This window comes from Mus pahari, chromosome 8, assembly GCF_900095145.1.
Source record: "Mus pahari chromosome 8, PAHARI_EIJ_v1.1, whole genome shotgun sequence".
Classification (NCBI taxonomy): domain Eukaryota; kingdom Metazoa; phylum Chordata; class Mammalia; order Rodentia; family Muridae; genus Mus; species Mus pahari.
In genome coordinates, this window is record NC_034597.1 from 70,383,360 (window position 1) to 70,398,168 (window position 14,809).

The window sequence follows — 14,809 nt, forward strand, 5'->3', positions numbered from 1 at the left end:
CTCCTCCTCCTCCTCCCCCCTCTCCTCCTCCTCCTCCTCCTCGTTCTCCTCCTCCTTGTCCAAGATTGGCTTAGAGCTGCACTGGTATCTACTGAGAATATACACTTGGGGGCCCAGGAAAGGCAGGAAGACTTCCCCTAGGACTATCTTTCATTAATCATAGTTTTTTCCTAGGGCTGACCCTGATAAGTAGGGCTTTATGAGGAAAGAATGTGTTCCTAGAATGATATTACTTTCTCAATTTTGCTACAGAAAATTAAGATACTTGAAAAGTGCTATCTGGGAGAAGAAAATGTACGCAATATCAACTTTCCTCCTTTATCTCTGGGATCTCAAACTTTAAAATGTGGCTTTATGGAGTTCTATTACATCCATTTTCGCATTTGAAAACCAACTGATGAAAACATGAGGTGGTTTTCATACTACTCGCACAGATCTCTACCTCTGGCAGTGGGCTCACACTGAGACAGAAATAAAGGGTGGTTCTTCTCTAGAAAAGGACTGTGACTGAGCCATGGTGGGAAAGTTTTTGAGGGTTGATTTTGGTTCCTAGCATATTAAATTGTTTAATCACCCATTTTTCTCTAAGAATGTCTTTTCTTTTCTTCTTTTATAGGAAGCTGTAGTCATGGTGGCGTGGTGAACATCAGCGCTCCTTCTGTGATTCAGCTCAACTGGCTGGGGTTTAATTATAAATATGGTGCCTGGGGTCGAGAGTACTCTCCTCAGCATCCAGAGAGAACCCTGTACTGGGTGGCACCTTTGAATACAGATGCAAGGGCTCTAGAGTATTACAGACTATACGACTCACTGGATAATTTGTTAATCTATTCATATTTCCGAAACTATCGGATTAGCTATGGCCAAGGAGGTGGTACAGTGGCATTCAACAACAACCTGTATGTGAATTGGTACAATGGGAGGAACATTGCCAAAATTAACCTAACTACCAATGTAGTTGATGTGAATCGGCCCCTCCCTCTGGCTGCCTATAATAATCGCTTCTCATATGCTAATGTGAATTGGCAAGACATTGACCTTGCTGTAGATGAGCAAGCACTGTGGGCAATTTATGCAACTGAGGCCAGCACTGGTAACATAGTGATTAGTAAACTCAATGATACCACTCTTGAGGTGATAAGCACTTGGGTTACCAAGCAGTACAAGCCATCTGTTTCGAATGCCTTCATGGTATGTGGAGTTCTTTATGCTACTCGCACTTTGACCACCAGAACAGAAGAGATCTTTTACTATTATGACACAAACACAGAGAGGGAAGGCAATCTAGCCATCACAATGAAAAAGATGCAGGAAAGAATTCAGAGCATCAATTATCATCCCGTTGACCAAAAACTTTATGTCTACAATGATGGTTATCTTCTGAACTATGATCTTGTCTTCTTACAGAAGCCCAGGCAACCTGTCTAAGTGTTACGGTGAATGAAATGTTTGTTGGCAATTGTCTTCTCCACATATTTAGACAGCTTCAGGGAAGTCTAGGAGTGCGTTTCTTTAGGCATGATGTTAGTAGAGATAGTTCTATCACAGTAGAGACCTAGGGTATTTGTCTCAATTTGATTTCTCTTGGCAACTATCATCATCTTTGGATAGATTCAACACATGAAATAAGGTCTTTGCAGGTAAAGTTCTCAGAGGCTTGGGGTACTATGAGCCTAGTGAAGTTTCTAGTGAGGTAAAGTCTAGAAGATAAAGAACCTAAGGGGTACTTAGTATGAATTCTGGGAATTCTTTCTCTTGGAAAATTTGCATGGTGATCCACCACATAGAACCATTGAGTTGTCCATGGTGAAGAGGATGCTGGGGCTTAATTAGATGGATCAACATCAGAAGGTGAACACGAGCAAATATTTAGCTCTGTTTTCCTCCTGGCTCCTGGAACCTGCTTTATGTATAGCAGATAGGTAAATTTGGCATCTTAAATGGTATCTCTTAGATGTTTTGAGTTTTCTGCAGAATGGATCTATTGTATGTTAAGTTGCACAGTGCAAATATGTCCTGGAAGGGTTTTCAGATGATATACTTGGGTTTTCTTTTCTCTCATTCTTCACCTACATAACTCAGTAGAACCCTTTACCTCATAATTCAGGTTCCAAGGCAACCATAAGATTAGAAGCAGACTTAACAACCAATCACCTTTCTCTACAGTTTATGTGTTTTTCTTAGACATTAACTAGGTTTTTTTTTTTTTTATGGAACAGATATAAAATCAATTAACTTTCTCTTGTATTTTCCTGAAATTTTGGTTTATGTAATTACAAGGCTGTAAAAAAATACCAATTGTCGTTGATGTCACTGGTAGCATTTCTAGTTATATAATAAAGATTGTGAAATAAGTTGTACCAGTTGTTTCATATAGTTTCTCTCTTTAGTCCTGGAATTTGCAAGAAAGTGAAATTTTTTATATGTAAAACTTTATATATAAAAATAATACAGAAAAGCACCTTGTAGTATCAGCTTAATCAGGGCACTGCTTGAGAGTGTGCTAGGCGCAGATGCCCCGGTGGCTTTGGATGGCTCTATCACATGGTCTTGGTTATTTTCCACTGATGCTCAAATCCTAATATTCAAATTCTGTCTTCCTATTTTTTTTAAAATAAACTATTAAAGAGTGAACTGAACTAAAGAATTTCATTTTATTTTCCATTTTTAATTTTAAAAAGACAGACAGACAAACACCCGACTTAATAGAGTGATCATATCCTGCTATGGGGGATGAACAAGGCCTACCTCCTAAACATTTGAGGTCAGGAGTGCACAGGCTAGCAGAAAATATCAATAACTTTTAGAAGAGCCTGAAGTTGGATGGATTTTTTAGTGTTCATTTCTCTTTGAAACCTATTCTTTTTGGAAGCTTTTATTGTATGAGTCTGCCCTTTTATCTTCAGGGGTATGACCTCATGGGCTTATTAATTTGCATGACTGACCTGATTATTTTCAATGCGAGTCCATATTTGTGTGGCTTATGTTCCTTTCACATCTGAGCTATCAACAATGGGTCTGAAAAACTCTAGATCCTTCTCAAATAACATGTGTTGGATAGAAAACAAAGGGACCAGGAGGCCGAATGAAAAAAAGAAACACCTTCACCAAGGAAGATGTATATGGGAACATATAATGGAGGTATAGAGAACCAAGGCTAGTGCATTTATTCTCACCAAATTCTCAGTTATAATACATGCCAAGCTATTTTAGACAACCGGAAGCTATACTGTTTGGTATTTTAAGCAAAATTCCCCCCCCCCCCCATTTGTTCAGGGCTTAGCCTAGAGACAGGTATGTCCTTCAAATTGCAACAGGATATGAAGATAACGACACACATGCTATATGAAACACAGGTTAAAAAACAGTGACATTATATTTAATCTAGCTTAAGGCAATTTTCCAGATGAGTGTTTCTATTAAGTACACAGAATGACCTCTGAAAATTCTGGAAAGGAGGCAGGAAGCCAAGATAACCCTAACAATCAGCTTCTCACTCCAACTGTTACAGAAGCACTTGCCTGAAAATTCCCTTCAGACCCTCCCTGGCCATGGTGTGTCAGCTTACAGTGGCTGCCTGTAGAAAAATCTCCCCACCAGGAAGGCTGAATGACGGAGATGTTTGGACTCATGGGTTTATGCACTGCAGTTATACAAAGAAATTTTAGCCCAAGATTTATCAACTATTGTCTGTCTGAAACACATATTTGTACATATAAGCACAACTGTAGAATTTTTTTTTATTCTACATGTCCTTGTGTGCACGGGAGCTGGCACACGTGTAGCTGTGTATGTGCTTACACGAGGAGGCTGGAGATCTTTGGGTTTTGTTAATCAGGAGTTGTTCACTTTATTCTTTGAGACAGGGTCTCCCACTGGGACTAGGGTTTGCACTCTAGGCTAGGCTGGCTGGCTAAGGAGCCCTAGGGATCTCTGGGATTATGATGGTGTGAATCACCACACTTAGCTTTTAACATGGGTGCTGGGAATCAAACTGAGCTCCTCATGCTTGCACGGTAAGCACTTATTGATTAAGCTGTCACTTCAGCTTCCCGTGTGCACATAAACTTGAGGGTTACTGATGTATAATTTATATGCATAAAGTGTGCTGAGTTTTGATGTATTACTCAGCGAATTTTGACAAATGGATAGTAATGTGTGTCTACCACAATTAGGAAAGAAAACATTTCTATTATACCTTAGAATATATATATATATATATATATATATATATATATATATATATATATATATATGTCTCAAACCCTTTTATAGTCACCTCCTCTTTCACCTTCCAGTCTCCATACCACCAATAGATGTGTTATACTGGCTACTGGCATCTTAGTTTTTTGTTTTTTCCAGAAAGTCATTGACATGGAAGAACATGGAGTCTTTTGAGTCTGGATTCTTCATTTTCCCTTTAAGGATAGACAGTGGGTTTAAAATCACACCAGGGCTTTATCAGAGCTCTGGGGGCGTCCTTCATTTTCTGTTGCTTTCCTTGGGGCTGAGTAAGGAGCCTGTGGCTTGGGGCTGCCATGAAGGGAAGGCACCTCCAAAGTGTGACAGTTTCCTGGCACCTAGCTATGCAAAGGCTTTTTTCTTCAACTCCGTGCTTTGTGCCTTGAGCATCTCTCACTCAAGTGAGACTTGATGCTAATTCATGACACACGGAGTGCCTCTGAGTACAGGATTCCGAGTTATGCAAAGCCGATTTGACTCTTCTGCTGATTCTAACGGTATGGCTGTAGGCAGGTGCCTTTCACTCCTGGGATGCAATGTCACTTTCTGTATGATAATTCTGCATGGCCACCCAGAAAGGAGTCTTTTTTGGGTGAATTAAATGATGCTAAGCACATAAACTCTGGTACATGCTCTGCCCTTCACAAACAGTTACCTCTGTTTCTTTCGATTTAGGTTGAGGGTAGTCATTGTATTGATAAGGTAAAAGGATAACTGGCCCTTGAAGTTACATTTCTCTCTCTGTTAGCTGTTGCAAGCAGTTTCTCTTTGAGCAGGAACATTTTGGCCTGAAAGAGTTGCAAGAACATCCTCTCTTTGTCCTTGCATCCGAGATTGGTCTTCAGACATGATACTTCCTGTGCTTTGGTGGATGAATAAGGCCAACAAGGGAAGGAGAAATTGAGCTCATGGCCATTTTCTTTTTAACTTAGCTGGAAGCTGGGTTCATCACGCTCTGTGGATAAGTTTAAAATAGATGTGTCTGTTTTCCACTGGCTTCTCTGTCCTCAGGGACATCCGTCTTCAGGACAGGGATGGGTATCATTCTGCGTGTCACTTTTGGTTAGGTATAGCTGCACTTTTGAATTTGTTAAGTTACTAACCATGGTGCTGTGCTTTGCCTTTTTAAGTTGTGAGCTCTGCCGAGGGAAAGCCATACAAACGAGAGACAGGGGACAGTGTGCAGCTACCTCCAGGATGACATAGTTAGGGTCTGAGTCTGAGCCTTTCCTCATCTCAAAGAGATGTCATATCCTGAAGCGTCATTAGCCTCCTGTGTTCCTGAATATCCCATAGCAACAAAAGGGTGAATTGCAACATACCAGAAAATAAAACGCAAGCACATTTCTAAGGCATAGTCCCAACGAGTAAAACAGACCAGCTGGCTTGGCTCATGGGTAAGGCATGCTATTTAAGTTGTCAGCTCATTGCCAGGCCCCACATTGGTAGCATGGGATGTACCCATTTGTCTCTGAAATTTGCATCTGTTCTTGGTGCTCATTCAAGGGAAACCACCCTTGAAATCAAGGTCCCATGGTGGAGAAAGATGATCTTTAATGCATCAAAAGAGGTTTTTTTTTTGTTTGTTTTTTTTTTTAACATAGGTTGTCACCCCAGGATTTCTTAGAGTCAGGAGTTCCACTATAAGGATGATTTCCTGGACCTTTACTCCCATTATAATTACTAAAGGAAGACCTGTGTGATCAAAAAGTTTCAGATGGCTTGGATCTCAGTGAATGTGAAGGTGGCAGAGGATATGGAAGAAGGAATTAGATTCCTGTGTCCACCCAGGAAATGTATGGTGACTCCAAATGTCTTTGTTTTCTTCCTCCCCTCCCCTCCCCTCCCCTCCCCTTCCCTTCCCTTCCTTCTTTTTAAAATCCCCACTTTAACTTTCTTGAAAATAATAAGCAAACATTAGGCATATGACTTTGATTGCATGTCCATCATGGTGCACTGTGAAATGCCCAATGCTTTTAAGCTTATTAACATGCCCATTGCCCTGTATAAAGACTAAATTTATTTCCTTTTAGTTGGATTCTGTCAACCAACTGCATTGCTTTTGAAATGTAGGCAATAATTCTCTTGATGCATTTGTAGGACTGGAGATTGAACACAGGGCCTTAAGCATGCTAGGCAGCAAAAACTCTACAATTGCGATGCACCACCAACCTTCGATAATGTTTTTGTACAGGTATTATTGGTGACTTACTCTAACTTCCACTAAAGTGACTATTATCAGCTATTATTTTATTGTAAGGATAGAAACAGCTTCTTGAACTGGGGTTCTGCTGATTCTGTTAACCAAGCCTTATTAATTCAATGGTCCTATGTCTGAATACCTGGTAAGACAGTTTAAGGGAGAAAAAGTTATTTTGTTCACAGTTTGAGAAGATATATCCCAATATGACAGGAAAGGCATAGTGAGGTGGCTCTGTGGTAGCCTTAGTGTCTGACCGCTATTATCTTGCATTTCACTAGACCAAGAAGCAGAGATAAATCTTTAGAAAATGGGGCCCAGCCATCACCCCTCCCTACTACCGTTTCTGTTGATTTGATACATACTATGACCAAAACCAACTTGAGTTTACTCAGTTTATTTCAGCTTATGATGATAGGCAGTCATTGAGGGTAACCTAGGCTGACATGCAAGACAGGGTTGAGACAGAATTCATGAAGAAACATTGCTTACTGGCTCACTCTCACTTTAATGCTCAACCAGCCTTCTTACATATCCCAGGGCTCACTAACTAGGGATGGTGATGCCCATGGTAGGCAGATCCTTCCTACATCAATAAGCAATCAAGAAAATGCCCCCACAGATATGCCACAGGCCAATCTGATATAGGCGATATCCCAGTTAGTATTCTCTCAGATAACTCTAGACTGTGTCAGTTTGAAAGCTGAAGCTAACTAGGAGAACCCCTAAGGCCTGCCCCATAGTGACCCACTTTCTCTGCTATGCCCCACTTGTCAAAGGTTTCATAACCTTCTAATACAGCGCCAGTATCTGGGGACCAAGTATTCAAACACACGAGCCTGTAGGGACACATTTTACATTCAAACCATAACAAACGGCTTGGCACAGCTGCATGCCTTTTCTCCTTCAGCTCGGTGGTGCCAATTTCACCATTTTATTCTCATTAGTATTTCTTTTAACTTCTTCCTCATGACCCAAACCTTCTCTTCTCTACTTCATGTCCCAGTTGCGTGTGGTTTTTTTTTTTTTTTTCTCTAGTGCCTCCAGGACTTATTTTCTCTCACCCAAAATGATTCTCTTCTAAGCAGTGACTTTAGGACTCAAGCTTTTTCCGTGTAGCTTCCGAGGTCACCGTGGCTATTTATACAAAGCACCTAGATAGGAAAGTGATATGAAGCATCTTATGTGAAAGGTGGGCTCAGCTCTAATCTGAAAGCAGTGTACATCATTCCCATCTGTATCCATTAGCCCAGGGACACAGCTAGCTGCAAAGCAGGGTGGGAAATGTACAATGGACTGGGTACACAGCAGAAAGAAAAAATGGCTTTGAGAGTAGCCACTCAGTCTGCTTTACCACTGAAGGTGTTACAGAGAAAGGGGTTAATACAAAGACTTGCTCCAGAAATTCTAGGGAAGGTTAGAGGCATAGCAACCACGTACTAACATTTAACATTTGGCTTCAAGGTCATATTGTTCCTACAATCCAGAAACCAACCACCTGCATCTGCTACTCGGTGGCATCCTTGAACTCCTCCAAACTTGAAGAGACAACGGAGCCGAGAGTCCATCTGCTGCAGACAGTCAGCTCTGCGATGCTCACTGAGCTCCCTGTTCCCCCAAAAATCCTTTGCCTGCCAAATCTAACGTAAGTGGATTTTGTTGACTGAGTCTAAAGTACCCACAGAAAAAATATCTCCAGAGAACACACAGAAATAGTTCCCTTCTTTCGTTTTTAAATAGCACTCACGCTAACAGGCGTCCTGTGGCAGTGTCATACATACTTAGTTTTGGTGGCTGCACCTTTTCCCCTATGTGTTCTTGAAATGATCCTTTTCTTGTGATAAGGAGATGATGACAGGAGAGGCGGGGAATTGATGTTAATGCCACTACTGCTTTGGTTGTTACTGATGCTCCCATTTTGCCTTAGGGGAATGTTTTCCTCAGCACCTGTAATTTATCTTCTGGACATGCCTGACTACAAATGCTTCTCCATTTATATTGGGGCTTGTTTCAGACAGGCTTACAGTTGGTTTTAAAATATCAAGTAAAAAAAAAAATGCATTGAACACCTCCAACCTCCCCAACCTTAAAGCTTAGCAACATAGTACACTGTGGAATACTGTCCCCCCCCCCCAAGTTTGTCTGACTGGCTTGGAGCTAGCTGTATGTGGCTGCTATTGCCCGGCACCTCGAGAGTATTGTGCTGAATATAGCTAGCCTGGGAAATGATCCAAATTCAAAATGTGAAGTATGATTTCTGAGGAATTTGTATTGCTTTTGCACCATCATGAAGTTGAAACATTTTAACTCAAAGCCATCTGTGTATGTGTGTATAAATATAGATTTAAATATATATTACATAAATATATGTTTTTATATATTTAATCGTCACACTTCAGGGATAGCTTTGTCTGATACCAACATAGCGAGGAGAATCTCTTTCAATAGTGATGACTCCGAGTGACCTTTGGAAGAGGAACTGGCTTTTCCAACTTTACAGCCCCTCTGTTAGGCTTCACTAGAGATGAACTTCTCTGTGTAGTGAGTCATTCTCATGTCACCCACCCTGTCTTAGGAGCTATCCAGACCTCAAACCTCCTCTACCTTTGGGTAACAATATTTTCTATACTTAAAATCACCCAGAATCTTCCAGATTTTGGGGTATCCCAATCCGTTTCTTTTCTTGTCTGGCCAATGGGATCGTTGGTTGACAAGCTGCTGCTCTCGGGAGGTGTTCCCAGAATCCTGAGATAGCCTCACATTTGGAAAGCACCCAGGCTTTCAGCAAGCTCTACCTCCACAAGAAGAGTCCCGGCGGGTCATGGAAGCTCTGTACCTTTCAGTCTTTCTTTTCACAAGGAACCCTACTGAAACTCAGGCGACAGGTTTCCCTACCCAGCACTGAGAGGTCAGCAAAGGATGGCGGAACTGCCTAGGAGAAGGAGGAATTCCAGCAGCCTATGCTCAGGGAAGTAATTTGGGAAGAAAATTTCTAGTAAGCAGTGGTCTAGTCTTGTTGAATAAAACATCCAAGGGGCTTTTCCTCTCCCAACAGCAAAAACAACTACAGCATTCTGGTAGCAAGAACACATTTGTTCTTCTTAAATGTTGTTTTGTAACAACAACAACAACAACAACAACAACAACAACAACAATTAGACCGTTGCCATCACCTGACCTTGACATTGTCTTCCTTGGCAATCCTGTACGGGGCATTCTGTGCATGCATGAGACTACGTATCCCTGGGCTGCATCACATTTCCTTCATTTATACAGATGGGGAAACAGCTATTTGAATGAATGGGGCATGAGGCCAGAGAAGGTACAACCAGCTGCAAACAGACCAGTAAATATGGTTGTTATACATCTGATCTGGTAAGTTGTTCAACAATGAAATGGCTAATGGCGCTGGTATTTAAATGGCCATTAGTAGATTCTGGGTTCTGTGTACCCAATTAAGAAGTATCCTGGAAGCTCTCTCCTGGTGGTGTCTGCTGTCATTTGGCTTTGGACCCAGCCAGCAGCAAACCTCAGATCTGCGGGACTGTCACTGCCTGCAGGGAAAGAAACATCATTTTTTGTCAACAGGAGGTAGAGACTGTAGAGTAGGCCCCTGTATCTGTGGGGTATACGCCGAGGTGTATGGCTGGAATGCCATGAATCCACAGCATGAGCCTCTCATTAACCTTGTATTGACAAAGCCCAGAGTCAGTTAATCCTGGGGCTCCATATGCACGAAGGCCAGGTTATTCCCTTCATGACTTTTGGCAGACTTAAGAAGGGGCTGGTGCTTTTTATTATGAAGGGGCCTTGTGAGAGGAGGAATAGGCTGTTTTCATACCTGGTATAGAATGAGGTGCCAAGAACCACTCCTTGGATTTAGAGATCTGTTCACAGTTGAAGTGCAAACAACTTTGGGAGAGATAATGTATTTATAACGAGTTGGTTTTCAAAACCTTGCCTGAAAACTTTAAATCGTGGGATAGATAAAGATGCTGAGTGAAGAGGACCTGAGTGTAGACGAGGGCCATCGGGATGGCTCAAGGGGTAGGAAAGGAACGGTACAAGTAAAAACCAAAAAAACCAAAGAAACAAACAAAAACCCAAAATAAAACCAAAAGGAAAACAACAACAACAACAACAAATCCACACACATTCCATACTGTTTTCCCTTCTTTCAGCTCCTTCCCTGGGGGAAAGACAAACTTCTTGCTTTTTGTATGATATAGATATAAAAAACTATAACAACAACCATGACTTTGTCCTAAGATGCTACAGGCTACTCAAGAGCAGGGGTATAGAAGTTGCTTGCTCAAGTTACATCCTATTCAGGGATTTGACATCTTGGTTCCCATGGACAATTTGATTTATGTAATGTCAAGTTGTTTGTTTGTTTCACTTGTGTTTGAGACACGTTCTCAATATGTTGTCCAAGCTGGCTTCTAACTCATAATCCGTTTGCCTCAGTCTCCTGAGTGCTGACTGGGTTTACAGGCATGCATCTCCACAGCTGGCTTTTGGAGTAAATATTGATTGTGCACATTCACTCTCAGAGGCGGTCTAGTATGAACAATAGCTCATAAACTCACCCTAACAGTAGCTACCTCGTAGGAAAAAGTTTAGTTTTTGTTTATCTCTTCACTTTCTGTTATTGCTTTGGGCAAGCTGCAAGGAGACATGTGGCCTCTACTTTCACATAGTTATTTAGTGATGAGCAGAATCACAATTCCATTGGAAAAAAAAGTCAAGACTGGTCTCAAGGAAACCAGGCTATATCAAAAAAAAATATTGACAGCAATAGGACATCCAGTGCCATCGGTGCTGACAGAGACCACTGCTCTGAGGCTCCAGTGCCAGGGGAGCAAGGAGGCGGCTTTGGAAATGACCCAGGAACTTGAGAGGAATTTTTTTCTTGAAAGCATTATGTTGACAGTGCTGGTAAGTGATGGAGCATCTGATGGCAGAGATTCTAAGTCACATTTGCTCTTAACTCCAGCAGGCATCAAAGTCTGATACTACATCTTGGATTCCTCTTGCCCTGCTTGGATGGCATCTTGGATAACAAAACTTTTACTCAGTTCTGAAGATATCCATACGCAGAGACACACCCCACATACCATAGACACTCAACCCATCAATATAATACCATGAAAAGCTTCACAGAAACAGATCAGGTCTGGGGAGCATCCGAGCACTAGAACCTGAATTTAAATTCCTTCTTCCCCACAACTTACTAGCCTGTGCTGGCTCTTATCAGGTTTCTGAACTCAGACCCCACGTCTCAGTCTCCCTTGCTATGAAGTTTGGTGGTTGTGAAGACCATATGATAAAATCTGTTCCAGATTTTGGTAGCATGGTTGACCCATCTGGTGGGTCACCGGTTGTTATTTGTTTTGTCTTCCAGTTGTCAAGTTTCAGAACCCAGAGTAGAGGGAGGTGTGCTGCAGAGAGAAGTGTTCTCTCTTCTGGCGAGGAAGCCATCTTTGAGTTTATTTCAGTTTTCACGTTCTTTATGAATGACATCCAGTTTTGACCCAACTCCTTCTGAGGCCTCAAATTTGCACAGTCTAGTATGCATCAGTCTGTGGATGGCTGGAAGAATGAACCACAGGGATGTCTAGTGTACCAGGAATTCAGGACTGTTGTAATTTTTGAAGTTCCTACAAGTCAGTCCTGGGGACATTTAGTGTGGATCTTTGACTTTCAAAGACACTGTGGGGGTCCGTTTCACTTTCTTTTTCCTGTTACCCCTAAATGGGAAGATGGGACTAGGATCTCTCCCCATTAAACAGTCCCTTTCTGTTGTACAGCATCTGTGTATGGCCTTGATTTTCCTGTGTTCGGTGTCATAAGCAGAATATCAACTGGTGAGGATGAAAATCAAGCCAGGTACTGCCAGCCCAGTGAGGACTCTGTCAGGGGGAAAATCATGCCACGTGCCCAGGAAGTAACTTCCTCTCCTCATCTTGGGTTTATGAATCCCTTGGAAATGGGGAGAGTCAGTACACAGTATACTGTCCCATTTGACTTCCTTAGTAAACCCCCATTTTAGCTGCAGAAAGCCTTGGCCTTGGTAAGCATGGCTGTGGCTTCCAGATCCTTCTTTCTCAGGGAGAAGCAGCAATATAAAAATTTGGGTTTCTCCATCTGGAAACATACTAGCCTTGCGAGATATTAAGATGGAGGTTTGTCTTCTATACTGCCTGTCATAGGACAGATATCACCAGAGCTAGAAACATATGGATCCCTTTGTTTTATAGATGATGAAACAGACAGAGGGTGGGTATCCTTCCAAAGCCCTTATAACAACTTCAAGTGGCTGAGCTGTGTCAAAAGCCCCTGTGAGCTTCTTTGTGCCTCTCCATGGCTCTGCCTATTGGAACATAGTCGGGGGAGGGGGGGTTCCCCCAGGGGATGGAATGGGCTGATCTTTGTAATTTCATTATGTTCCCAACTAAACAAACAAGCAAACAAAGAAAACAGAAAAAAACAAAGCCACATTCTCACTTGTTCTTAATCTACTCATAAACTCTAATGCCTGGCTTTAAGTGTTGACTATCTAACATAATTTACTTAATTAGCTAATAGCTCATAATGGAAAGTAGTTTTCTTTGCCCTTTTCTAAAGCATATCGCTTCAACTGCAAAGGAGTTATCGTTGGTATTGAAGTGACCTTGCCATCCAAAGGTAAATTACAGGGCAGCAAATGAGAGTCTAGCTCTGAAGGTCATATTCTCCTCTGCCAAATATCCTATGCTTTCCTAAGAGTAAATGCTGGGGGAAAGAAGGACATTGTGAGTGAAGATGGGAGGAGAGAGAGACTGTGGCCACTATATCTGACTTTGACTTTGAGCACTGCCCTTTTCCTCCCACGTGATATTGATCAATTAACCTCCTTAAGCCCCTCTTTCCTCAGCTGTAAAACTGGCTCTATAGTTGTTCTGTAGTTACTACAAGGACTGGATGGGATGACACACATGGAAAGCACATAGTACTTACCTGGAACTGGATAGTCATCCATGGGTGTGTATTACTGCTGTAATGCAAACTTATGGATGTAGATTAGAAAGTTTATAGGTTTCTGAGGAAGAAAATGAAATCTGCTTCAATCCTCAGACTGAGGGTAAAACCATTTACTGTGCTAGCATGCTATCTGTCTTCGTTAGGGTTTCTATTGCTGCAACAATATACCATGTCCAAAAAGCAAGTTGGGGAGCAAAGGGTTTATTGGCTTACAGATACCCATCGCTGTTCATCATTCATCATTGATAGAACTCGGGAAAGGAACATAATTAAGCAGGGCAGGATTCTGGAGGCAAAATTTGATGCAGAGGCCATGGAAAGGCGCTGCTTTGTGTTTTGCTCCTCATGGCTTGCTCCGCCAGCTTTCTTATGGAATCTAGGACTACCAACCCAAGGATGACACCACCCATCATGTGCTAGCTTCCCCCAGTGATCACTAGTTGAGAAAATGCCATATAGCTGGATCTTATGGAGGCATTTTCTCAACTAGGCTCCTTTTCTCTCTGATGACTATAGCTTGTGTCAAGTTAACACATAAAACCAGCCAGTACAGCTGACCCCTTGCCAACTTGACACACAAACACATCACTATTCAGCCACAGCCCTTCCTTTCTTACTCATCCCCAAGGTCTCACATTAAAAACATCAATAACTTTAAAAGTCCAATAGTCTTTACAAATTCAAACACATTCAAATCTCAGTCTCTTTAAAATAGCCAATCTCTTTTAAAATTCAAAGTCTTTTAATTGCAGGCTCCAGTAAAACACTTTCTTACTTCAAGGGGGAGGGAGATAGTAGGGCATAGTCACAATCAAATCAAGGCAAAACTAAATTTTCACTGTCCAGTGTCTTCTGGTCTCCTCCAAAGGGCTCGTCTACTTCTCTGGCTCTGCCCTCTGCAGCACACACACAGCTTGTCTTCTAGGCTCTGGCTGGATCCACACTACTGCTGCTGCTCTTCTTGTGGTCATCCCATGGTACCGGCATCTCTGAAATGCTGTGGTCTTCTGCTGCAACTGGGCTGCATTTTCACCAATTGCCTCTCATAAGCTTCTTTGCTTGACCCCCTCAGACCTGGGCTTTCATCTGACAATGAGGCTGTACCTTCACCAATGGCCTCTCCTGGCCTCTCACAGTTCCAAGCCTCGGCTGCTCTCCGTGATCCCTTCATGGTTTCAAGACCACCTTACTCTTACACATTATCAAGTCTGACTGCCAGCTTGAGGTAGAACCCTGGCCTCTTCTGGAACAAAGCTGCTCTGTGATTTCGGGAAACAATTTACAGAAAATCCCTAAGTGCTGCTTCTCCTGCTCCTGCTCCTGCTCCTGCTCCTGCTCCTGCTC

The 14,809-nt window shown here is 42.1% G+C and overlaps 1 protein-coding gene across 1 annotated transcript in view; it reads left to right on the forward strand.

The window, feature by feature from the left end:
• Olfm4 (olfactomedin 4) overlaps positions 1-2,639 on the forward strand; it is a 23,618-nt gene extending 20,979 nt beyond the window's left edge. The window contains exon 5 of the mRNA XM_021204082.2: positions 617-2,639. Coding sequence (XP_021059741.1) covers positions 617-1,428 — 812 coding nt within the window. The 3' untranslated portion in view covers positions 1,429-2,639. The remainder of the gene's footprint in view (positions 1-616) is intronic.
• Positions 2,640-14,809: the final 12,170 nt, after the last annotated feature.